This window comes from Amblyomma maculatum, chromosome 1 (assembly GCF_055883805.1).
Source record: "Amblyomma maculatum isolate TAMU_Amacu chromosome 1, ASM5588380v1, whole genome shotgun sequence".
NCBI lineage: Eukaryota > Metazoa > Arthropoda > Arachnida > Ixodida > Ixodidae > Amblyomma > Amblyomma maculatum.
This window is the reverse complement of record NC_139344.1, coordinates 354,738,131-354,764,616: the sequence shown is the minus strand read 5'-3', so window position 1 is coordinate 354,764,616 and position 26,486 is coordinate 354,738,131. Positions and strand designations below refer to the sequence as shown.

The window sequence follows — 26,486 nt, the reverse complement described above, 5'->3', positions numbered from 1 at the left end:
CAACCACAAAGCTTCCTTCATGACAGTCCAGAACTGTTAGTGGAGTATTTCTTGAAAAAATGTGTGAAAAAAAAGTCTGTAATTGTACATGTCTTGCTCGAAATCATTGCCGATCAATCTATCGACAAGGTGAAACAGCTGATGAGCTGCGCCCAAATTTCACATTAGGAAGTAACGTAATCGTCGGCAATTTCTTTTCCTCCATGGCAGATAGTCTTTGTCCCCTTCCTTACCTGTCGTTTGTGGTTTTTCTCCTATCTCTCCCAGACTGGCCTACAATTAACCACTCTCTATTATGATTTTTTATGCTGGCACATGTCACATTACCTCATGTTCTCATGTTAGTTTTGGGCTACCTTCTGTCACGGAAGAAACCTGTGCAGAGGTTATTGCAGACATGAATGGCAGCCAGCCTGTAAAGGGATATAACACTGAAATTTAGGCATCCATTTTTTTTTTTGGTGCAATGAGAAGCTTTCTAGTCGTAGATTTAATGGCAGTTTTGTCAGAAACTAGAAACATTTTATCAAGAATTTTGCAATAAGTGCATGCACCTATTTTTATGTGATTGCGGTCACAGCTTATGGTTTCCAGCATCACCCTACACCTACATGTCGGCGTGCATAGACAAAAGTGATATAGTACCAGGAACTAACATAAACATCACTCACCAGACAGTAATTAGACAATTTTAGTGTAGAGTAGTGTCCATTTCATTTTCCACATTCAAGGCTGCTACGGTACAGGAACGTACTCCCCGTCGATGAAAGTTTTAGCGGGCCGTGGCCACGGCTTCATTTAAGAAATTCAAAACACCTTGATGCCATCTAGTGACAAGTGCTAAAAGCACATCATAAGCAATGCAAAAGAAGGCAGTGGTTTTTATCCAAGAGAGTACCTCTTTAAAAAGAACAAAAAAAAAAAACATTGTGCACTTAATGAAATCAGTTATATTTTCCTGAGATGTGGTCCTGTGGAGTACTACAGTGATAATGACAGTGTTTTGCCACAAGAGGTTACTTCAGTTGGTTTTATGCAATTTTCAGTGCCAGATTAAAATTACAAAACTCTTGGATATTGCAGAGTTTGATCTTTATACTACATGAAGCAATCTATTTTCGTTTTCACCATAATCTCACGACATCTTGGTCAGTGTTCTCTCCTTTTAAGTACACATGTAGCCTTTACTCTCATCTCGGAGGGCTGAATAGCAACCCTTTTGAAACATTGTCTGCCTCAAAAAGGTTAATTTATTAAAAAAACTTGCAAACCCTGTTGAACTGAAACATCAAGTTACAAGACAAACCCATTTTGGACACACTAGGTTGCGACAGAAAGAGTTCAGGAAAGCGCCACTTTCATCTTGGTTTCATGCATATGCATCTACAGTTCACTGTCCAGGATTCAAGCTCCGAAGCCAAAGAATTGCAACTGTTATGTGGAGTTCAAACTGAAGGGAGTCTTTTTTACCTCACACTTGAGGCTGAGGGGGCCAAAGCTGCAGTTTTAGTGAACAAGTGATCTGAATTCAGCAAGTTCAAATGAATGAGATTTTTCCAAAGAAGCATTTTACTGAGGTTTTCGTCTCCCCACATAGGCAGCCCAGAGCCAGTCACGAACTTGGTGAGAGATATTGCTGCGTTTTCTTTGCTTGAAAATGGCCAGCAGTGTTTAATACACCAGGCCCTAAGCACCTCTAATGGCATCCCTTACAAGCTGATAATTAAACGTAGCAGTTATATATGAATGAAGGCTCTCACTCACAGCTATTGCCTGTTTCCCAGAAACAAGGAAGGTATGAATTCTCAATCATAATGCAAAGTTTTACTAAAGCCTCTGGTTAAAAAAAATGGCCTTTCTGAGTAACGTGCTTCAATCTATGATCTATCTTCAATCTATGAGGTGCATGGTCTCTCCACTGCGTCGATAAACAGCTGGTATTAGAATTTAAAGTTGCACAGATACTGATAAACAGAATCATAAAAAGTGCCAAAAACATAAAACCACAAAGTGGCTTTCAGAAATAGTAAATGGAAAAAATTAGCAGTGGCTCAGCTTGGTTAAACCGAAAGTCAAGCATTAGCTCTTCATGGTTATGCTATAGGTTTTTCTACAGCGACATTGCAAGCTTCCTGGTTCGACGTGGTCGGCTCCTGATCCATGACTGGCGACAGGCTAGACAGTATCTTTATACAATGAAATCACGCGATCTATTGACCTCATGAATCAAGTGATTCTTTGACACAGTGTTTGCCTAGATATCACTTAATGTCAAGGTCAAAATGAAAGGTCAAGGTTAAAGTTTGAAGACAAGGTCATGGCACAGCTGGTCACTATGCGTGCGCTCCTTGGCACGTGGGCCTATTTTTTTGCATGCTGGTTTTGCCGCACTGCGCGTGGACGAAAAGTTTGCTGTGTGCTTCAAGCCTTGAGTGTCCTGCTGAGAAGATCACGTTTCTCAGTAAGTTTCTGCATCAGACTTTTCATGAATACTTGTCACAAACACTTGTGAAGTGAAGTTGCGCCTAATAGTGGCTATGGTATACTGTTGTGTGCCGTTTTGTCAGTTGCAGTTCGGAAATACTCATGGTGTGTCGTTTCACCACCAGTTTCCGGTTGACCAGGAACTGTGCTTCAAATGGCAAAGAAGCATTTCTCAGGAAAATGTGGTCATTAATGACAAATGCCTGTCGACTATAGTACGTAGCAAGCCCTATTTGGAGAGCGACTACATCAGTGATCGCAAAATAAGAAAATTGGTTCCCAGTGCAGTGCCAACTGTATTTGAAGGTTATCCTTCTTACCTAGTACCCAGTGCGAAGAAAGTGCGAAGGACACCAAAAGTTCGAGACACTGCTCCCTCTAAAAAGACCATCAAAACGAAAGGCAGACCTAGAATATGAGGATTCAGTACTAGAGTCACCAGAAAATGAGACCAAGCAAAAAGCTACCATATGCACGCAAACAACAACAATACGCAGCGAGCAAGTCGATACCTTTTAATGATAGCAAGGCTGCGTTCACGGGTAGCATACTATCGCTCCAATTGCTCAAAAGCCCAGCAGCCATTAGAAGAAGAGAGAAAGGTAATCTTCATATTGTGACGACAAACACTACTCAGCTCTGAAAAATATTTCTTCAAGTGCCGAAAAGGGAGAAAATGGCTGTTTCCCTGCTTCACCAAGTTGACGGATACCAGAAGAAATTTCAGTCTTCTACCGAAGAAGTAATCAGAGAGTGTATTATATGGCACTTCCTTTTGACAATATCAATCTGCTGACACTGCCATATAATTGCACACTGCAGCGCTATGTCGGTCCCAGCTCAACTTCTTCAGGAATGAGTGGCACCATAAAAGAAAGGCTTATTCACGAGGCTTCTTTTGTCAGCCACAAACAGCACACGTCCTCAACAATAATCGATGAAGCTGCAATAAAGCCAAAATACTTATACAATCGGACATTCAATATAGTATTTGGGATCGGAGACAAGCCGGAAAATGGTGCACCGTGTACCAAGAACGAAACACTTGCTAACTGTGTCTTGTGTTTCGTGCTCTACGAAGTGACCAGCTCCTACAAGATCCCATGTTCGCACTACTTCACCAAGCAGCTGAGAGGGAGAGACTTGTATGTGTGGACGAAGGACGTCATTTCTGCAGCTGACGAATGCGGTTTTGTAGTGGTTCGCATCGTTACCGACAACTACTCAGCGAACAGAACCAAGTTCAAGCTCATGGGGAATGGTGCTTTTTCAATTGTAGTGAATCATCCTCATTATGATGAACGAGAAATGTCTTTAAGCTTCGATTCTTGCCATGCTTTTAAAAATGTCCACAACCAATTTTCGGACCGGAACCTCGAAGACTGCACTGGCGTCATCAATGGCACATTTGTCAAGAAAGTTTATGAGCACCAGATGAACATGCCGATAAAGTTGGCAAGAAATTTGATGCGAAAAGGTGTATCCATCGAACCTTGAAAAAATGAACATGCTGCGTGCTATGCAGGTGCTTTCGACCCAATTAATTGCTGCTCTCTTGAACATCTCCAGCAGAACTCACGAGTTAGCTCTCTTCTCTTCATTTTCAAGGATGCCACATCGACAATCGACTTTATGAAAGTGATGAAGAAATGGTTTGATATTCACGACACTACATATAAGAAAAAGATTCAGGAATGTTCCATTGCCACTGGCATTGGGAACTTCACAGATGAAACATATAATGCTTTACTATTCAGCACAAAATCTGCTCTAGAGGTGACCAAATTTCTGCTAGGAAGAGGCATCAACTACATCCTGACTAAGAAATTTATTGGTGACCCTATCGAGGCATTGTTTGGAAAACTGCCTTCATGTGTGGAGGTAATCACAAGCTGGACACAAGAGCTGTTGCAGGAGCTTTAGACCACATTGTGAAAAAAAAAGAGAAAGCACTGCCATCACCAGGAGTCACTGTACAAGGTGAAGACGCAGAAGTGGCTGCCTGTGTTCCTCAAGATGTGGTTCAAGAACTGAAAGCTCTGCGATCACATCTTCCAGCTCCGCTTGCGACTGTTGCTTATTCAGACCTGGTTTATGTCAGTCAGTATATTGCCAAGCTTATCAGTGACCTTGGGTGTGATGCTTGTGTCATGCTTGTGACGATGAACAAGACCAGCAGTCCTCTGTACAAATTTCGTGCTTAAGAGAACGGTGAACTTCACTACACGAAGCAGAGTCTCTGGATCTCCTGAAAATGATTTAGTCTTTTTTTTTAAAAGGCGATCAAGGATTCTAGAAGCCTTGCAGCTAATAGTTGAGCCACAATTAGAAGATTCACCCCCTCCAAGCTGCCCCGAAAGTGTTGACCAGAGTCATGGCAAATGTTTAGTACATGTGATTTGTGAAAAGTTTCTCCGAATTCTTCTAGCAAACTACACAAAGAAATTAACAGATCAGAATGACAAGCCTTCTAGAGTCATCCACAAACCAATGCGAAAGAATTTCAGGTTGTAGTTGATATTCTCGGAACTGTGAGTTGCTCGACTATGTTGTACAGTTAAACCTCGGTATAACGAACTTCAGTATAATGCCCATTGGAAACCATGTATATTTTACTTCGATATAACGAAGTAAATGTTTCTGTAATTTCATTACAATGAAATCTTCAGACTAATTTCACCCGGAAGGACAAGAATTTGGCAGAGGAGATGACGGCCAAAGGGAAAGCGTTGCCAGCGCGCGAGACTTGGGTAACTCACGCGGACGGGCCTCCCGGGGCGCGCGGCATTCGCTTCTACAAGCAAGAGATAAACGATAAGCCGCTAGAGTATCCACGCGCCCGCCTCCCGCTTTTTTCTCTCTCTCCCTTTGTCTTTTTGATTAGTCACAAATGGAGGAGAGCGGCCTGGGTCCTTCGCAGGAGGACCTGGGCAGTGACACTGACGCCGAAGACGGCGAAGCCCCAAGTAACCGTGAAGTGCTTGACGCAATAGACGTGCTGTGGCGCTACGCGAGTTTAACAGGACAGCAAGAAGCCTATGAACGCAGCATGAGGCCATCTCTGATAGCTAAGCAGACACAAAAAAACAGCACGGATTACTTTCTGAGGAAATAAAAATGAATTCCTTACAATTGGCAAGTGCTTAGGTAATGTTTCCGCATGCTAGGCATGGAATTTCGATACAACGAAACTTCATTATAACGAAGTAAACTGCTGACTTTTACGGCTTCATTATATCAAGGTTTAACTTTACACGTCAATACAAGCAATGCATGTTATTGCGTTCAGTCCTTTTAGGCATAACGAAACAATGTCAGAATATCAAAGCGCAAATGATCTGTCTGATCTGGCGTATTTCGCGCAGTGAGAGTAAACTGTATTCTTTGGAGCGGCAAATACCGTTATTGTTGTAACACACTTTCAAGTACCGACAAAGACTGTGCCGGCCTTTAAAAGGAAAATAAATGTTTGCTAAGGCTGGTTTCTTACTGAAATATCTTGCTTCAATTTTATTCATGTCAGTCGCAAATGATACAGCTGTGCCAGCTAGTACTATGCGCCATCATAGAATGCAGTGTTTCAAATCCCCATACTTGTCCCCTCTTAGCACGTGGTGGCTGCATAAGAAACGGTTGTCATGTTCTTGCTCAACGCTTTGGCAGCAGCTGTTCAGCAATACTATACACGATGCCTCAAACAGCGTGCGCCGAAGCTACCTTGAGCATTTTAGCAGCCCACTTCGGGCGGAGCTGGGCTAAGCGGGATTGGCCCCCAGTGCCTCGGAGAATAGCAGCAATAGGTAGCAACTGCCCCTCTTGCACAGGCTGTAAGGGGAAGAGCACACGCGCGTTGATACCGGCCATGGTCACGGGTCAACACCGATGTTCCTGTCGTCTGAATTTGAAGGCTTGGCCTTGAAATTGGCTGAATGCCAAAATGTCACACAGAAATGAAACTCTGCTTTTGTGCCGAGAAGCACTATCGCTCTAGATACATGATATTGATGAAAGTCTTGTTTGCGAACAGGTTTCTCAGAGAACTAGGGGATTGTTCTTGGCCCATTGTGATGTTTGTAAAGGTTCTGAATGATATCGCTGTCAACACCTTCTCAAACTGCAGGCATCCTAACCAACATATCTAAAATGGTTCATTATAAATTGATGTTTCTAATAGAAAATGAAATTCTTCAAAGAAACGCAGCGCAAGGTGTCCACGAATCTTGTCTGCAGCATGAGCATCCTGTACGGGAATACATACTCTGTTTTCAGAACTTGGTCATGCTGAGTGCCGCTCACTTATCTTCCTGAAACTGGCACCCATAGTTGGCTGTATGGGAGTACACCAATATGGCCAGATGGAGGTAGCGCACTGTACATACATGCATGAGACTGTGCAAGGCAGACTGGTCAATTGCACTGAACCTTTTAAAGTCTTACTAAAGCAAGTGTTGCTTTTCAGGAACTTTATTGCAAGCAAAAACTGCTTCAACAGACAGAGAATATTAATTAAGACAAGTAATGCCCAGTTCAAAAATCCACATAAGAATTACTTGCACACAGCATCAAATCTCAGTACTGCTTCGTTTTTTTTTATCCTGAAGCTAAGCTTGCAAAAAATGCTGAGCTTGATAAAAGAAGAGGGAGGGTGATTCAAGCAATGTCTGTGCAGCCCAAAAGAAGCAAAAAGACCAAAAGCGCCAGGTATAAAAAAAACAACTCACTATCAAGCAATAAGGGTCTTTGTTTCCAACTTGGGAGAGATTTCGTCATAAAGCACTTGCTGTATTTTTCATCTGCCATACCTGATCACATGTTCCCTTGCACACACCTGGCAGCATGTGCGAAATTTCACACGTGCAAAGATATCAGCCTTGCTCAGAGAGCATTTTCTCGCTCATTCTTCCCCCACCTCCTTTGTTCAAAATATCAGACAGTAATAAGGGTGCTATTATTGTTTGATATTATTTCCAAATTTTGCACAGAGACTACGCATCGGGTAGTGTATATATTATGTACTTATATGTGCACGCACACAGACAAAAAATTGCCCTTATGCAAGAGGAGAGACTATACTACCAGCAATACCAACAGCAATATAACTGAATGCTGAATTAAACTAAAATGCAACCGAATGCTTTGCATAAATGCATACATACTTTCGAGTGGGCAGAAAAAGAAAGAAAAGTGTAAATGCATACAGATGACCTTTGCTATCTCTTTTGGCAGGGCTGAGAAGACTGGTCTTTATCACAGTGATAAAATTCGGTACAAAAGCAGCAGTGGCCACGATCTGAGCGTGTGACTGAACTAAACAAAAAAGGCTAGTTAGGCAGTTAACATACCTGACCCTTTTGCCAACATGGCAGTATGCTTCTTTGACTGACTGGTCACATCACAGCAGCATCTTTACACTGCAGTATTCTAATACTAGGTAAACACTGAGTCAATTCATTCCAGACTCATTCAGTAAAATGGAGACGTACGGCTTGACAATAATCAAATCTGGCAACGTACGCCTTGATATCACTAAATACTGATGCGGTATTGAATAATGGAAAACAAATGCAAAAGACATCCTATTATGCAAGAACGTGCAAAATGTTATGCCAGGTCACTGACGTCGGGACATCAGTGACATCAGGACATCACAGATGTCAAAATAAATGCAAAAGACTGTGCAAACCGCCAATGCCAGATGCCACTCAAGCTACACCGACATTTCCATCTTGATGGCTGGATGTGGATTGTAGTCAACAAGCTCAAAGTCTTCAGACTTGAAGTCAAAGATGTCGGTGACGTCACGCTTAATCAACAACTTTGGGAAAGGTCGGGGCTCTCGCTCCAGCTGTAGAAAGAGTCAACAACATATTCTTTGTGAAACTCACCCAACATAAAGCCAGCTGCCAATTGTACATTTTCTGTGCAGTCACAAGGAGCACATTAAATTCTTATTTCTCAGGAAGACTGAACACACCTTCCCAGCAGGTGCTAGCCCGACTGACCACCTTCTCAGGTGGACCCAGAAAAAGGTTAATGAGATAAAGAAACACGCGGTAATTTTAGTATGAGGACACTTAAACAAGGTATAGGCCCCGTGCAAAGACGACCACGCCGCTTGTGGCAGAGTTCATAAGCAAATCCGGAAGTGGAGCCAGCCAATGTCATCTGCTAGCCGTGTGTTTTTATGCAGCTGTCGCGTCAGGAATTCGTTTGGCCACGGCGTTTGCATCGTTGCATTAACAGCATCTGCAGCAATAGTTCTTACATGGGTAAATGTTACAAAGCTGCAAAAAACGCACTCGAAAATGTGTTTACTCGGCTCAGTTCAGCAAGCATTACAATCGAGAGCATACTGTTTGAGTCCATTTCGCGTAAACAAGCTGCTTGTTATTTCTGTCTTATATTTCGATATGAAAGCACTTAAAATAATATCAGCGCGTAATCGTGAATTATTTGACGATCGCTACAATTCACTTTTGGGTACAGGAAGCAAAATATGTTGGTTACTGTGTAGCCCTCTAATAGTTCAATAATTTAGTGCAATGCTGCACATTTTTGTAGCGCTTAACTTTTCATACCATTTCACAGGTCCTGAGTGCAAAGTAAATTAAACACGATGCCCCAAGCGTGCAGTACATGCATTTAATAGCCTATAAACGATGCTTGTTAAGAGCAGTATGTCTAAAGGTTGTAAGCGCTCGTTTTATTTCGTTTCACCTATTTCCGACTGTACACGCTTTGAAATGTGTCATCACCAGGCTAATCCCGTAGGGGATGCTTTAAACATGTGGGTGCTTAATTAAGCATCACCTAATAAGATCATAACTCGACTGCGTTGTCGGGCCCCGTTCACGTCACGAATTCAGTAGGTCTATCTTCATTCAGCTTAAACCAGTGATCCCTCTCAATCTACGAGCGTGTGTCTGTCTCGCAACCTGAAAGTCTTGGATTCGACTTCCATCCCCACTCAAAGTTGGCTCAGTTTTCATTACTGCTCAATTCTCTTCCTTTCGTTATGGAACTTCCTTGAGAAACTTAGCATCAATTTGAACATTTCAAACTGTCCCTGAATTTTCCATGGGGATTTCTCACTCAAGGCCAATGACAACAACGAAGACGCCAGATTTTCTGTGACACAGGGCTGTTAGCGACATCGCATTAAAGTTTTGTAAATTCGGCCGATGAAGTGATATACCTATAAGAGAGCGGTACTGGCATGATGTAACGGCGGCGCAGAATGTCTCATATGGTGGGTTGAAGTGCGTCACCATGAGCACATATGAAAAGAGGTTGCAAAGCAAAAGCAGGGTAAATGAAAAGTAAAAATAAAACAGCGAATATTCTGTTAAGTAGCTGATCAGTCAATGCATCATGCCCACAATGAAATGGGGCTGAACATTGAAACTGGACATTTAGCGCTTGTTTGTAGGGAGCACCCGGCACGTGTATGCCTTAGTTTCTTCCAGATGGCTCCAGCATCATCAATGTTTTCCCTTCTACACAAAGGGATACCTTAATTTTATGCTTAATAAGGGAGTAATTACTCATTGTCATCCACCCGAGCGCAACCATACAGCTACAATGGAAAGCTATACAGCTTTCTCAGAAACTTTGTAGTTAAAAAAAAATTCGTCCTGATCCAGGGATTACTCCCCCAATTATTTACAGTCCAGCCCACTTATAACAGCCGCAGATATAATGAACGCTCGCTCAGTACGAACGAGGGCGGTGCTACCGTCAAAATATATATTGGGGCAATGGCACAGTGTCTCACATAGAACGAACTGTTGTGGCCTCAACACTCGGTTAGAGCGAACGCGAAGCTGTCGGGCCCCCGTAGTTGACCGAGCCGGCGGTGTTTGGCGCGGTTTCGCTCGACTGCGAACCCGCGGCAGGCAAATTTCGCGCACTTTGTGTTCCCCTGACACGACGCGAACACAGAGCGCACAAAGCGTCCCCTGGCGCTCCTCTGCGGGTAAAATAAAGTAAAAAAAGAAAAAGCGCGCGTTGAAAAATGAAAACGAAAACGCGCGTGCGCGGTGACGAAAGAGAAAGTGGTGCCGCCCGCGTCGCTGTGATGCATCCACGTGATCTGCGTCGGCCAATCCAGAAAGTCAGGCGCCTGCTCTACCAGCTCAAACCGGTTCTCCATCTGTTGCTCCGTTGCCACCCCGCGCTGAGGGCGTTGCGCCATCGATTCTTTCTGTGCGATGGCACTGCGTTGACATCGTTGCCGCATCCGTGCCTTTGCAGCATCCGTTGCAGCATCCGTGACGAGGATGCTGCTCTACCGCCGGTTGCTGTGAACGCTTCAACCACAATCGGTTACATCGCGTCGCTTAAGGAGCATATTACCGCGCTGAAAAAATTAGAAACGGCAGTGATGCGATCAGCTTTGAAGAAGCAGACATGCATCACGGACTTTTTATAAAAATAAAGTTATCTTTCGTCTCGCTTGCTCTTTTTGCCCGTATTATAGGTGGTCCACTTACTACGAACTTTGAATACAACGAACAAATGCCGCGTGACGATCAAGTTCGTTATAAGTGGACTGGACTGTACTCCCTATTAAAAATCTATTAGAAAGTAATTACTCCCTTATTAGAAATCTACTCCACATTGGGGGTTTTCCCTAAATATTTGGCCAACCTTAATTTTATGCTTCAAGCCACCTTAGAAAAAAATCGGAAGGAGCTGAGAAAACAAAACAAAAACTGCTGCCGCAAACGTCGGCAATTCTCTCAGCGACACATGAACAGCACCAGCTCGTATCCCGGAAAGACTTGAAAACGACCGCTAGGTGGCTTTCAGTGGCGCCCCTATAGGCAGTGCATAGGGCGTACAGGGTGCATGGAGGGGGGCTACAAATGGTGAGAGAGAAGTGCAGATACATACATGCCATGCGCAATCTAGGGTGCGCATGGGGTGCCCAAACCACCTGTGTTCAGAATCATGGTGCGAAACTTCACCGAACGTCTGTGTTACATGCATATTTGTGGAATAGCAACCAAATAAAATCAGGCATGCTGTTTCCCAGACTTGCTAATATTTCAAAAGGATGCTGAACAGGGTGATGTATCACTTTTGTTTTGCAGCAGCTGCTGTTGCAAATGCTATTAGTAATAGCAGTATACTTTATTTAAGCAGTGAATTAAGGGAAGGGAGAGTTGAGGCCAGAGAGGTAGAGACGTGGAAGTGGGAGGAGTAAAAACGAACCGGTATCTGAGGGCATTTGCTCCAAGAAACGCGTCATGCGTTGCCATTGTATATGCAGAGGCAGCCCTAAACATGCATGCACAAGCAAACAGAGAACTGCACAGTGTTAGAGACACTCGTAGCTAGTGTGTTCTCTTTACTTATGACCATGCTGGTAATGATCCATTGACAACAATGGCAATTCTAAAAACGCACTGTTCAAGCACCCACGCAAAAACAAAAATGGTACATGTATATCATGTGATGCATCAGATATTAGTATAGGTTTAGGACATGCTTTCCGCTCCCATGACCAACTCTGTATTCACATTAATACCAGACAAAGAGAAAGATGTTTGGTTTTATGTAATATGCTACATTTGATGTTTTTTTTTTCTGGGTTCATCTAAAATACAAAAATGCCCTCTAGTATTAAAAATTCCTATTTTGAAACTCCCAACCTGACTCTTGCGAAACATAGCTTCTTGCCTCATCTAGGTTTTCTGTCTGTTCAAAACCTACAGTTCTTTTTGTTGTGTAGTTTGTTCAAATGGCAAAAATGAGACACACTATGATCAAAAAGATGAACATTAATGAGCTGAAAGGCAAGGGGATTTATGCATTCTTGACATGCAAAAATGGCCAGCACAAGCAAATGAAGCCATGAAAAGGCAGGATCCACGGTGGTGCGCACTAATGAGAATTGGCATTGTATTAGCATTACCTGTTTCTTGAGAGCATCGACATGGTTGAGATAGATGTGTGCATCACCAAGAGTGTGCACAAACTCGCTGGCCTGCTTTCCAGTCACCTTGGCCATCATGTGTGTCAGCAGAGCATAGCTGGCTATGTTGAATGGTACACCCAAGCCCTGGCAGAAAGAAATGGCCACAATTGTAAAGGGCTAATCTTGCCCATCTTGCTCAGGGACCACATCATCGCTCACTCTTGGACTTCATAAAATCAGCCAACCTTTTTCCATTCATTTAATCATTAGCTCATTATTCATCTCATACCTTACTGATGCCCTGAGGCAATAAATATTGTTACAAAAAAAAAAAAAGTTAGCTATTTTGACCCTGTTATACTACCATGTTGCATAGAAGAAGCGCATGCCTTTTTCGGGTAGGTGCATTCTTCTGTGCATCGGCAGAAATGGAAGAAATATGGATCCGACTTTGGTGTCGTGACTGACTAGACTGAGAAAAATAGAGTGCGCAATGCATTGCAGAACTCCCTTCTTTCATGCTCAGGAGGATTTTTTTTTTTTTTTTTCAGAAGTACCATCCAGTGCAAGGTTTTGAGCAAGATATATCATGAGAATTGATTTTTTTTGCACACCAAACATATACATCTAAGTACAGGCAAATTTAGTCTGAATTTCTGCATGCAAATAGCACAGCGCATAGAAAAGTTTGCTTGATTATGAAAGTGATTAAGTTTCAAAGGCCCTTGCACAAGAGCTTGGTTTCTGCCTAGTTCTGAGATCTTTTTTTTTTTCTTGCAAAGGTTAGCAGCTGTCACAATGAGCAAGCATTCCCTTTAGTCAAAATTGCAAGCTAATCAAGAACATGCTAATACTACGTACAATAGAAGGAAAGAGGAAAAAAAAAAGATCAAATATTTTTGTTACTATGATTGGCCAGTTAAAAATTTTATTCAAAACCAATCTGTACTTTCATTTGAAAACATACTAATTGTCACAGCAATTCACTAAGGAGGCTCAAAACAGAATCAGGAGACAGCTGACGCCAATTACAGCAAATGTACATAGCCAAACAAAACTAGCATCAACATTAGCTCTTTTTGAACACTATAAGTGAATATTATGCGAGTTAGGTTTCACAAGGTTATCATGCTGTAAGCTACAAAAGCTTCTGAGCATTTTACCAATATATGCTTGTGGCAACTGCTACACTGTGAATGATATGAGTATGGAGCCTTCTGACAGTGGACAGCGCTTGATGCTATGCCATCAGAAAAAAGAAAAGAAGAAAGAATGCAAAGGGGATGATTAAAACATTGTGCATACTACGTCAGCCGATCGCTGGTACAGCTGGCAGGAGAGCTCATCTTCATTAACATAGAACTGCGCCAGGCAGTGGCAGGGAGGTAGCGCCATTTTCTTCAAATCTGCTCAGAAAGAAGATAAATGCGACCATTTGCATAACTCCACAAGAATGGCAGGACTCATCATGGGTGGTAACAAGGTAAGCACTACTTACTGCAATCAATTAGTAAATTATGGCTTACGCCTTTCACCAATTACCCCACAAAAATGGTGCATACCAGCTGGGTTCCAGGAACACAGAATCATTCTTCGATCATCCGGATTGTTCTTGATGGTGTTGATAAGGTCTGTTATCTGGTCTACACCTTCTGTTCCATAATCGGCTCGCATGTCCCGATAAGTTGTACCAAAGTGCCTCCACTGGAATCCATACACAGGGCCAAGGTCACCTGCCATGTAAAAAAATGCCAGCCATAATCATTTAGAGTCTCAATCATGATGACATCTACTATTCAACATCAATATCGCTATGATTGCAAACTTTGAGAACAAGACAAAGTAAGGAGCACAATCTAGATGCCAGCAACACGGTGAATCCTTCACCAGCTATATAGAAGATGTTGTGAGTCTGTGCACACATATAGACGCGTCCATGCCGGAAATTACTCGTATCGGGCATATTTTAAACGGCATCGAAGCAGACGCCTTTCAGATGCTTGTCGCTCGCAACCCCAACACCGTTGCCGAAGTCTTCACGCTTTGTCAGACATACGATGAGCTCCGCAAACAGCCTGATCCACTATCAAGCTTGGCTGTGTCGGCGACCAGCTCGCTGCTCAACCAGACCAAGGACTTTGTGCGCGAGGAGGTTGCCCGACAATTGTCCCTTCTTCAAAGCGTTCAGGGCCCTCCTTCTAAACTAGCCCCAAGACTCCAAGCTGTGATTCGAGATCAAATGACTGAGGCGCTACTAATCACTCCTCAGCAGGTTCCAGTTGCAGCGGCCGCTACGTACGCCAACGTCCTCAGACACCCCAGCATCAAATCGCATATCTCGTTCCACCCTCCCCCTCTCGCCCACCCTCCACCGCCGCCAGCCCCTTTCAATCCTCCTAGGCAGACTTCTGTTTGTTCGAACCCTTGGCGTACTCTGGACAATCTACCAATTTGTTACACGTGTGGTGCTGCTGGACACATTATGCATTACTGTCGTCGCCGCGTCGTGCCGCCTACAGCTTGTTCACGACCCTACGCTTACAGGCCCACTGAATATACGCCACGTCCCCCTTCCGTCGACCTTGATTCCGCTGCCGATCGACCACCTGCTCACCGCCGCTCTCCATCACCAAGGCGCTCGATTTCACCGATGCGTCGCTACACCAACGAGCCTCGGGAAAACTAATTAGCGCAGTTCCCGAGCCAAGAACCGCGAGTGGGTCGAACAATATAAGGCCTCGTTTCGTCCCTGCGATTGTGACTGAAGTTGTTGTGGAGGGTGTGACTGTCTTAGCCCTTGTGGATACTGGCGCTGCTGTGTCTGTGATGAGCCGAAAACTGTGCCACAGGCTACGCAAAGTGACGACGCCTTTACCTGACCTTTCGCTTCACACCGCTAATGCGCAGCGTGTCTTGCCTTTGGCGGCTTACACAGCCAGGGTTTTCATTCAAATCTTCCTATATACCATAGAATTTGTTGTTCTGTCGTCGTGCTCACATGACATTATTTTAGGGTGGGACTTTCGCCGCAACCATCATGCCATTATCAACTGCGCTCGCGCCAAAATCGAACTTCTCCCGTGCAACACCCCTTCAGATATTGATTTGTTTCCTGCGCCTTGAAAGCTGACTGTGACTGCCGACATCAAGGACCCTCCGCAGTCATCTATTACCATTCCTGTTTCCTGCATCTCCGCACCTGACGGCGCCGTCATTTTCTCCCCGTCCGAGAGCTTCGCATCTCGCCACGCCCTGCTTCTACCCTATGCTATGCTCACTGTCCAAGACGGCTGCAGCCTAATTCAGGTTTCCAACCCTTTGCTGAGCCCCTGCTCTTTCCTCCGTGGTGAGTGCCTTGGTATTGTACAGCTCATCGATGGCGTGATCATCCCGGACAGTTGCACTGATTCCTCTCTTCCTGTCGTCTCACTTACTTTGCCTGAGCCTACTTCTTCCGATGCAGCCGAAGTCTTTGTTGGTTCTGTCGACGCCAGCCTCGACCCACAACAGCGCTCCCAACTTCTTCAATTACTGGAGAAGTATCGTTCTTCGTTCGATATTTCAAAAAGCCACCTCGGCCACACGGCTACCGTCACCCACGAGATTGATACCGGTACCCAAAACCACTGCGTCAGCACCCATACCGTGTCTCGGCAGCTGAACGACAGATTATTGAAGACCAAGTCGATGACATGCTTCAGCAGGGTGTCATTCAGCCGTCCAGTAGTCCGTGGGCCTCGCCTGTCGTCCTTGTCAATAAAAAAGATGGCACTATACGGTTTTGCATCGATTATCGCCGGGTTAACAACATCACACGCAAAGACGTCTATCCGCTGCCACGAATTGATGACGCCATAGACTGTTTACAAGGAGCTGACTTCTTTTCGTCGTTAGACCTGCGATCAGGATATTGGCAAGTACCTCTAGCGGATGCCACACGCGCCAAGACTGGTTTTGTAACACCTGATGGCCTATACAAATTCAACGTCATGCCCTTCGAACTTTGTAACGTGCCGGTAACTTTTGAGCGCATGATGGATTCGACACTCCATGGCCTAAAGTGGAAAACTTGTCTCTGCTATTTAGATGACATTAATAGTCTTCTCGTCTGATTTCGAGAGCCACATTTTCCGTTTGGAGTGTGTGTTGAACTGTTTGACCCAAGCTGGGCTCCAACTTAACCTGGAAAAGTGTCGCTTTGGCGCTCGTGAACTCACGATTTTAGGTCACGTAGCTTCTAAGGAAGGCATACTTCCTGATCCTGCCAAGCTTTGCGCCGTTGCTGAGTTCCCGAAGCCGTCCACTATGAAGGAGCTCCGCAGCTTTATCAGCCTATGCTCTTATTTCTGACATTTTGTCTGAAATTTCGCCACTATTATCGCGCCTCTGACGAACCTCCTGCGCGGCGACAACAACCTGACCAGTTGGTCAAACGCCTGTGACACCGCTTTCACAACACTGCGCAGTCTCCTTGTCTCATCTGTCCGAAATTTCGCCACTATTACTGCGCCTCTGACGAACCTCCTGCGCGGCGACAATGACCTGACCAGTTGGTCAAACGCCTGTGACACCGCTTTCACAACACTGTGCCGTCTCCTCGTCTCACCTCCCATTTTACGGCACTTTGATCCAATTGCTCCTACTGAAATTCATACCGATGCCAGTGGCGTTGGCCTTAGCGCTGTTCTTGCACAACGCAAACCTGGTTTTGAAGAATACGTCGTTGCCTACATGAGCCCTTCATTGACGAAAGCAGAATCTAATTACTCCGTCACAGAAAAAGACTGTCTAGCCATCATTTGGGTGATCTCCAAGTTTCGCCCTTACGTGTACGGCCGCCCTTTTGACATCGTCACGGACCGCGAATCCTCGTGTTGGTTGCCCTCTGTGAAAGACCCTACAGGCCGGCTAGCCCGATGGGCCCTCATTCTCCAAGAATATGATGTCCGTGTCATTTATCGCTCCGGCCGGAAGCACAATGACGCCGACGCCTTGTCCCGCTCTCCCCTACCACCTCCCAGCGCCTGCCGTTCCAGCTTCGAGTGCTCTTCGTTGACACATTCCTTGTGCAACATGGCATATGAGCAACAGGATCCCTGGATAGCTCGCCTTATCAGTTTCCTCTCGGATCCATCGGCTTCACCAGTACCTCGGGCTATCCGCTGCCAGGCTGCTCACTTCGCCATTCTCGACGGCCTCCTGTATCGCCATAACTACACATCTGATTGTAGAAAGTGGCTACTTGTCATCCCTGCTCACTTCAGGTTGGAAATCTGCACTTTTTCACGATAACCCACAGTACGCTCAGGCCAGCGCCTTTAAAACATACTCATGGCTTCGTCTTCGCTATTATTGGCGTGGTATGTTTACTTACGTCCGTAAGTACGTCCGCTCGTGCGCCCATTGCCAACGTCGCAAGTCTGGCCCTCACACCTCAGTCGGCCCGATGCAGCCTCTTCCTTGCCCCTCGCGCCCTTTCGACCACATCGGGATTGACCTTTATGGACCGCTTCCATACACTGCTGCCGGCAACCACTGGGTTATCGTAGCCGCTGACCGCCTGACTCGTTACGCTGAAACCGCGACTCTCCCTGAGGCTACGGCATCCCATGTTGCATCCTTCATTTTGCACCATTTCATTCTGCGCCATGGTGCACCCCGTGAACTCTTGAGTGACAGAGGACGTGTCTTCCTTTCGGCAGTAGTGGAATCCTTATAGCAAAAATGCAACATCATTCACCGGACTACTACGGCATATCATCCACAAACAAATGGTTTGACAGAAAGGTTTAACCGCAACTTGGGCGATATGCTCCCCATGTACGTCGCACCAGACCATTCCGACTGGGACCGGCTCTTACAATTAGTAACGTATGCTTATAACACCGCCACACAGACCACTACTGGCTTCTCACAGTTTTTTCTCCTCTACAAACGTGAACCTTCCTCTCTGTTAGACACGCTCCTGCCTTATCGGCCAGAGAAATCCGAATATACCACTGTCTCTGAAGCTTCCAAACACACTGAAAAATGCTGTCGGCTTGCTCGGTCTTTGACATCAGGAGAGCAGGTATATCGTGGAACTCGTGAAGCCACCCTCTGATCTCCGCCGACAAAACCGCGAAACTGTCCATGTGGGCCGCCTCAAACCATACTATGACCCATCTGTGTTGTCATCGCCGTTAGCCGCCGGGATGGCTCGTCTTTTTGCCGGGGGATAATTGTAAAGAGGAAGATGAGTTTCGGAGGCATGCGCACCGCGAGCGCAAGGCGCGAGATTGTGTTGTTGAAGAAGAAGCCTCGGACTGACGCTTCAGCGAGATCTCTCTCTCTTGGACCCCCAGGTTAAGAAACCTCGTTACAGTGCGCATTATCTCTACTGAAGCATAGCGTTTCTTTCTTCCTGTAAAAAAATAAAGGCTGTTGCAGAGGGGCGCAAATTGTATTCAAGGAACTACATGCCGAGAAAAACAGTGTAGGTACATGCAAATCGAAGTGTGTGCATTGCGAGGGCTCTTTACGAACATCTTATTTTTTATATCTTGCGCTTATCAATCTATATCTTATATATCTTTCTAATCTATGTTCTTTCTTTGACCTAATCACCGCTTGTACTATTGGAAACAGTGTGTTAAGCAAAAATATTTATTCATAAGTGTACTGGTACAGATAAGCAAAAAATCAAGCACAGTGCAATGCTTCAGATAAAATATGAAAAATTAAACCACTCATAGGCGAGGAATGCATTCATAGCTTGCATTTGTGTATTTAAGCTTTCTATCATAAAATGATAAAAATTATTGGAGAAGTACGGAGCGAAAAAAAGCACTATTGCCCCTTGTCTTGCCAAGCAAGTATGATGCAGGGAAAATGGAAAAATGCGAGAAAAAACAATACATTACCAGCACCTAATGTGAGAGCCATGTGAATGCACTTTAATATAAGGTCGAACTCAAATGCCGACACTAACCCATGTTTTATTCTTCAAGTGTGTGAAGCAAAATATGAGCAGTCACCTGGACATACTTGCCAGCTACCATTATATAGAACAAATCAGGCTATAATTGTCCATCAAACACTTGTCTGATTCGTTGACTTTACAAAATGCACAGCAGCAAAAGCATATAAAATGTGATTACTTTATGCGCGAGCTCTTTCTCATGCTCCTCACAGCCCAGTTTTGGAACTTCCACGCTTTCCAGAAATGTAGCGAAATGTGAAGTGCAAGAAGTGCTCAATTTTATGGCGCTTAAAAAACCTCCGAGTGAATTTTCCAGCATAAAAAAATATACACTTGAAAGGCGTTCAGGTGGGTACAAAAGGCCGACCGAGTCAAATTTTTTAGTAAACTGTGACCTAGCTTCGAGCATATTGCGCGGCCTTTGTTCGTGGTGAGAAATTGCTTGCAGGCCTCACAACCTGTCTTTGCCGCGTGTTACGAGCAGCATATCCCACCATGTAGTAAACTAACCTTTTTTTTTTAAACATTTATAATGATGCTCTTCTAGCGGAAGGCAATTAAGCATACCCTCTACGCCACCCAACTTTCCGTCGTTAATTTTTCTAACCTTTTTTTCTTTGTTTTGTATGTGCACCAAAACAAGACTAGACCGATTTTCTAGAGTGACATAAGTCACAGTATAGCACATTGGGTTTATATTTCTTCAGTAGGCACGTGCATCTGGGTTTATAAAGCTGCTCGCTACAAAAATCTTAAGCTTATTGGAAGAAAGGAGGGATATTCATAAACTAGTGCACAGTACCCAAAGATTTTCAGCCTTATATTTCGATAATCATAGCTTTATAACAGTTTGGTTCCATACTCTGCTTGTAGCCTGTTTTTGCACTGCTTTCTCTTTCCCGGAATTTTATTTGGTTCTTAAGCTCGGTTGTTCATTTTCCTTTATTGAGTTTCATTTAGCTTCATTTTTCTTCTTTTCTTTAGCTACCTGCTTCTTCGCTGTCATATGTTTACTGTGCACATGCTTTCAGCCCTTTGTTCACTTTTGCGGCAGTTTTTCCATGGCGCCGCGCGCCTCCCACCAACATCTTCTCCTTCCCTGGTAATCTACCCGTTTTTCCCTTGTACAAACTTTACTTCCTACTCCTTCCACCTTTTCTGGCACATTGTCCCTGTTATCTCGTTTACTTTAAGATGTATTGTTCGGTTTTCATCTTCTTACCTCTATCGCGGCAGTCCTCCTTTCAATGGAATTGAATACTGACTTTTCTTGAGGCTATAGGTGATGAACTGTAGTCAGCATTGCTTGCGTGTGAAACAATGGAACATACTTGTTGGGCTGTTTTAAAAATGAAGTTACTGATGACCAGCTTTAGTCAGCGCTCAAAGGTGCTCGTTTTATTACATTCCTTCATGCGTTCTGTCTCTACACTACTCTCTTTTCAAATGTGAACATTCAAAAGCAAGCTATGCATGTGGCAAATGATGAGTGAAGCGTGCTAGTCCAAGTCTGAATTCATATGTCGCCTTCATGCTATTTTCTTCGGAGCCCAACTCCTTTCATGTTGCTTTCCCGAGGTGTCGACAGGCCAGAATGGAAAATAAATTAGATGGTTGCAAGCAGAAGTGACACCAATTAGCCGATATATTTGTAAAATGTTGCAGCTAATAGGTGCAGACGACGCACATGCAAACAAGAATGTGCACTGCGCATGGTATCCGGCCGCCGCACAGAGCGCATATGCGGCGGGTGCCCGGATGGCCGACACACCAGTTGCTGGTGGCAACCTCTGCGCTGCAGCGCCTCCGTCATTGCAAAAGCAGCCCCGCGCGCCCATGCATTTGCGGCGCGGTCGTCACACTGCTCAATTTTCTAGAGCAGTATAGCTGTGGTCTCTGTCGTCAGCAAGAGTGGCTTGCCGCTGAGCTACATCCGTTTGATGACCGAATGCAGCTTGATGCTTACACTGAAGCACAGCATTGAAGTGAATGCACAGACAGCCAAGCTGGCGAAGCAACCATGGCGAGACTGAGGAGTGAATGTCGTGAGGCAACTGCCACCCCCCTAAAGCCAGTAATGGAATGGCAAAGTGTGCGCTACTCACACCTGCCGGAATGAGCTCAAGGTCACGGTAGCAGAGATGAATGGCGTCGTGAGACATGGTACAGTGGAGCTTATGCTCTACAATGTTATGATCATTTATGCAGTTCCTCACTTGCACATGCAAACATGCGATAAGCAAGCAAACCTGAGAAAAATAGACGCATCAGAAACATGGAATCAGACCACAAACCTTCCTCTCTTTCAGTGAAGCCGAGGCTGTCCAAGAACTGCCGGGAGCCATTACCATCCCAGATGTGGACTCCAGCCTTAGAAAGCTCATTGGCGTCGGTCGATCCTCTCAGGAACCAAAGCAATTCCTCAACTACCCCACGCCAGAACACTCGCTTGGTGGTGAGCAGTGGCATTGTACCTAAAGTAAACGGGGCAATGGGTGAGAATGCATCATGGCAAAGCACCAGGAAAGGTACAGAGCCATAATGTGCATTCCTCACAAGCCACACTTTTCAAAGTGACTCTCAACATATCACGTGGTGCCACTCATTCAAATGCTGAAGCTCACAACATGTTGGTGGGTCAAAACTGGCAAACTGTCAAAGCTTGCCATAACAATTATGAGCAATGTAGGTTAAATGAACACAAAAACAGTATTCACCACCAAAAGCTTATCTCTGTTATGTAGTAATTACTCATTACAATCCACCGGAAAAAATTTCTTATAAAAGCTCATTTACAGTCACTATATCATTGAGTCACATATCTGAACGGATGCTAACGCTCCTTGGCTTTTTTAGTGCGACTTGATATGCTCGCTCAATTTTCTCCACACATTATTTTCTCTCCAGCACGTTCATGCACACATGCGCATAAGCAGAGAAGACACACAGAGTGCATACACTGGGTTCACATGATATCACAGTTTTAGGCTGGCGTATGCCTGTCCATTCTAGTTTCAAACCGGTCTATCCTGTCAACAAAGAGCTTCACTTTCCTTGCTTACAACTGAAAGCCTCCTGTCACCCTCGGTCATAGAAAGACGAGAGGCCCACAACAAATCACTGCAACAATAAGAAAAAAAATTTGGGCAACCCTTAAGCTCCATCTTTAAAAGAATGGCGTGACAGCATTATTAGAACCCGTCTGCTGCTTCCCTTGCAGATATTCATTTGCCCTTTGCAGCTGCCGTTTGCTACTTGCTTGATCACTAATCTCTTAATGAGTACCTCTATCACCTCACACACACACACATACACACCCCATTACAGTACAGTCGTAAGGTACCACATTATATGCAGGGCCGTCTGATAGATACGAAGCATCACTTTAATTAAGCCATAAGAATGTTGCATGGCTTAGGGGTAGTGTGTATGACTCGCGATGTAGCGTGCCAAGTTCGATTTCCATTCACCTTTCCATCTTAAAGGAGCTGCCTAGCATCACGAGACCACATACTAACCTACCAAACAATGTCTAGCCATGTTGCCTATGAACTGCTGCCAGCCAGAAGCATGCAGATGACTTTTTGCTTAGGCTGACAACTAGAATGCCAATGCCCAATTTTGTGAAGAAAGCGGCCTTTAACGCTGCCACATTAAAAGCACTTGCTCACAAAATGCACAGCATAATTGATTTCAAATGAGTGTCGTTGCTAAGCAGGCAGAGTTCATGGCATGTGTCGTGCCAGCGAGAGAATAATAGAAGTCAAGTACACATAACACTACACTTCTTGCTCACGTTGAAGGTAAAGTTGTGCTGAAACAAAGTAAAGGGTGGTGGAGCAGTTTCAGTGATTCAGACAAATAAAAATAGCAATTTCTGGTGTCTAACTTCATGAAGCAACACATGAGCTTTGAGGGACTAAGTAGTGGAGGGCTCTGGATTAATAGAGACAACGCGGAATTCTTCAACTTGCACTAACGTTGCACAGCATGTGAGCGCCTTTTTTGTTCCTCCTCCAATGAACGTGGCTGTTGTGGCCATGACTGAGCCCAGGACCTCTGGCTAAGTAGTTCAGTGCACTAATCACTGAGCTGCCACAGCAGGTAAGTCAGGGGAATCCGTCTTTATTCCTTGTAATTGGGCCCTCTGGAATACTGTATTTTATAAAATGGAACAGACAACAGCAAAGTGTGCATCTGATTTTCTAACAAGCAATTAAGTGACCAAATGCCAACGTGAAAAGATGTGATGAAATGACAATTAGAAAGAGCCACCTTGGAAACCTTTTCTTCCCTTAAAAAATTCACCACTGGATCATACAGGTGGCAGTCAGCTGCTATGATTTGGTACTAGTGTAGTAAACATGTGCTTGTGTCATGTAAAAGTATGCACCTTTGATTAGGTCAAGTAATTGACAAGCCAGCAGCACAAACTCATGATGATCTATTAACTTAAGAATATGAAAGGCATAGAGGCTACAAAAGATGTCCCACATAGGCCACAGCATGCACTTGACCATGACATTCATGGTATTTGAAAGGTCCAAAATTACAGAAATTTGAATATCACTATCTGAAAGTGCATGTGACCTTCAATGCGGTACTATCATGGGGCACCTCCAGAAGTTAGAAGTGCCTATGGAGATGCATTCAAATGCCCACAATTACGATGAAAATAAGACTGCCAATATACATGAAAGGAATTTTACAAAGAGCCCAAAGAAATGAACATACCATTGGCAAGGGAGTATCGGCACTGTCGGCCAAACACCGATAGTGTCCCTGTCCCAGTCCTGTCATTCTTGCGCTTGCCATTTTTCAAGATGTCTTTCATGAGATCAAGGTACTGGTACTCATCATGGCTGTAAGAGAATACCATTGGCTTCATGGACTATGCGAGTTATACAAAACTGGTGAAATAGCAAATTGAAAGTGATCATAACCAATAGCTTTCAATTTCATTTGAGGACAAATATGTTCTGCGTCATCAGTTTTCCTTTGGAGAGGCACAACTTTAACAGAATTCATTATGCATCTCGTTTTCCAATGTTTAAAGATCCTCCTGCTATGGATCACATACTACAGTTTTGGCTAAAATGTTACAAGGATGGGTAAGTGCATCAAAAGGGCGGTCACAATTCATAATGTTTAACTCTCTCGCATGGCATTTTTTGCTTCCATCAAAAAGAAGTTGTTTCCTGCTTAAATAGCATATTCAGGCCTTAGGAGAATGTGTTATTTTTCAAGTGCAAAATACCAGTAGTCAACTTTATTACAGGGATTGAAAAATTTTGTGCAAAGCATTGTAACGAAAGGAAATAGCTACATTGAAATGCCACTACTTATCAAATACACACCCAAAGGATTATGGAATTAATTTACGTTTTGCAAGCGCACATTATATGTGAGAAAATGGCGGATAATGTACTAATATTTACTGTGTTGGCATAAAAAAAAAAAAAAAAAAAAAAAAAAGAAACACTTGTGTTGGACATCAAGGACATGAAATTCTACAACAAAAAAAAGAATATTTTTCTAGGTGCAGCAGTCTCAGAAAAAAAACTGAGTTGGCTTTGTTCACAGATGAATACAGTGTGTCAAAAGGTTAATAACTTGCAAGCAAAAATGGTGATACTGCACAGTGCTTGACAAATATAGGTGACATTCAAACTACAAAACTGCCAACTCCTTTAATATTTCACCCTTTAAGATTATTTGGATATTGTTATCCACCGTACACAACTGACTGAATAGGAGCTTTACTCTGTCCTAAAACCTAATGAAACATATTACAAGAAACAACACTCGCGAGGGCTAAGCTGCCTCAGTTTTCCCCACATATATAGTAAGAAAGGCAAGAAATTGATAAGGCCATGAAGCATTTTACCTTGGGAAAAAGCTTGAGATTATATATGAGCACTAATGAAGAAGACAGAGTGAATTTTGGCAGAACGCCTGTTCAACAAATGACAAAGAAAACTCGACAGAGGCAGCAGTGCATGAAGCGAGATGAGATTAACAAATCTGTAAGGCGAACGTAGTCGGTGCAGCTAGACTGGAATAATTGCAAATAAAAGACTGAAGCCTTTACTCTGCAGTTGACATGGCATGGCCGATAATGATGCCAGCTGCCCTTACAGAGCGCCAACGTCAGATGGAACACGTTTGCACTCGAGTTCACAGTATATAGTTATGCATATGCATGGCCAACGTTGCCTTGTACGCTGTATACTGCGAGTCATCTGATTCCGTAACTACTTTATCAGCTAGCTGGGGGAACTGCCCCAAGGGAATTTCCATCTTCTGACATTCAAGCACACTTTCAAAGTTATAACAACGCCTGGATACGGTCTAGCAGAAAAATATATGACATTATCTGACACCTTATGAGGTGTAAGGCCGAAAGGCCTTCGTTCTATTAATGCGTAGCTAGCATGTCACGTCTACGTACAGACTCTTCAGAACCCCAAAAAGTCTGCGCAGCTACGCCACGCCAACACCTGAAAGTCGGCACGAGCAAACTCGGAGAAAAAATAAAAACAAAGCAAGAAACGGCACAGCGCCGCAGTCTTGTAGCGCGAGCAGACGCAAGTATGGAATGTGGCAGTTGGCGCCGCTCCCATAAGATACCACGTCGTGAACCACCGTGCGCCTTCACACTATTACATATCACAGTAGGCTCCTCACAGAGGCAAACTGAAAGCACAAAACGCTAATGTCCAATGCCAAGGCTACTGCGCAATTAGCGTCGCACACTCACGTATGGTCCTTAACGTCCATATTTTTGGTTGCTGTCGTTTGAAAGTCACCGTTCATTTCTCTAGTTCGATAATTACAGTAGCTGGTAATTAAAACTTAGCCCTCAACGGATATAATCCTCTGCCTTTGCATATGGCACCAGTAACTCCCAAAGCCGTAGAGTTCCCGCGTTTTTATAATAGATTGCGACGACCAAACATGCGGCTTTGGCTTGATTCCCATCGGCACCTTTCATTGCTTCCATTGTCAACAAGTTTTTTGTTATTCGAGTTTTCCGTGTATTCGAATGTACTGGGTGGAACAGCGCGTAACTCCTCGGAGGCGCTCTGCACAGTCGACACTAGCTGAGGATGCCGAAAT

General features: G+C 44.2%; 2 protein-coding genes across 5 annotated transcripts in view; one reads left to right on the top strand and one right to left on the bottom strand.

The window, feature by feature from the left end:
- The window catches only part of LOC146207846 (uncharacterized), a 62,597-nt gene that overhangs the window by 8,747 nt on the left and 27,364 nt on the right, over nucleotides 1-26,486 (top strand). Inside the window, exon 2 of one of the 2 annotated variants that reach the window (XR_014704425.1) lies at nucleotides 21,677-21,953. The exons of the other annotated variant lie outside the window; for it this stretch is intronic. The gene's annotated coding sequence lies outside the window, so the exon portion shown is untranslated. Of the gene's footprint in view, nucleotides 1-21,676; nucleotides 21,954-26,486 lie in introns of those variants that run through there. 2 annotated transcript variants of the gene reach the window in all.
- Nucleotides 6,912-26,468, bottom strand: Ts (Thymidylate synthase). Of its 3 annotated transcripts, none has more exons than XM_084590955.1 (7): nucleotides 25,819-25,935; nucleotides 24,102-24,229; nucleotides 21,662-21,841; nucleotides 13,969-14,139; nucleotides 13,712-13,812; nucleotides 12,404-12,550; nucleotides 6,912-8,329 (listed from the first exon to the last, which is right to left on the bottom strand). In XM_084590955.1, exons 2-7 carry the CDS (start codon nucleotides 24,199-24,201, stop codon nucleotides 8,192-8,194), a joined length of 837 nt encoding a protein of 278 aa, XP_084447081.1. In that variant the 5' UTR covers nucleotides 24,202-24,229; nucleotides 25,819-25,935; the 3' UTR covers nucleotides 6,912-8,191. The 3 variants fall into 3 exon arrangements, with proteins under 3 accessions (XP_084447081.1, XP_084447088.1, XP_084447076.1); XM_084590962.1 differs by lacking the exon at nucleotides 25,819-25,935 and adding an exon at nucleotides 25,255-25,505; XM_084590950.1 differs by lacking the exon at nucleotides 25,819-25,935 and adding an exon at nucleotides 26,128-26,468 and having other exon boundaries at nucleotides 6,913-8,329.

Bases quoted from the DNA above. Each gene is read 5' to 3' on its own strand.
- Ts (XM_084590950.1), bottom strand. From the start codon at position 26,183: ATGAACGGTGACTTTCAAACGACAGCAACCAAAAATATGGACGTTAAG. The intron at 24,230-26,127 runs GTGAGTGTGCGA...ATTCTCTTACAG, and splicing joins ATGGACGTTAAGGACCATAC to CCATGATGAGTACCAGTACC. The intron at 13,813-13,968 runs GTATGCACCATT...CTTTCTGAGCAG, and splicing joins GTGTTCCTGGAACCCAGCTG to ATTTGAAGAAAATGGCGCTA.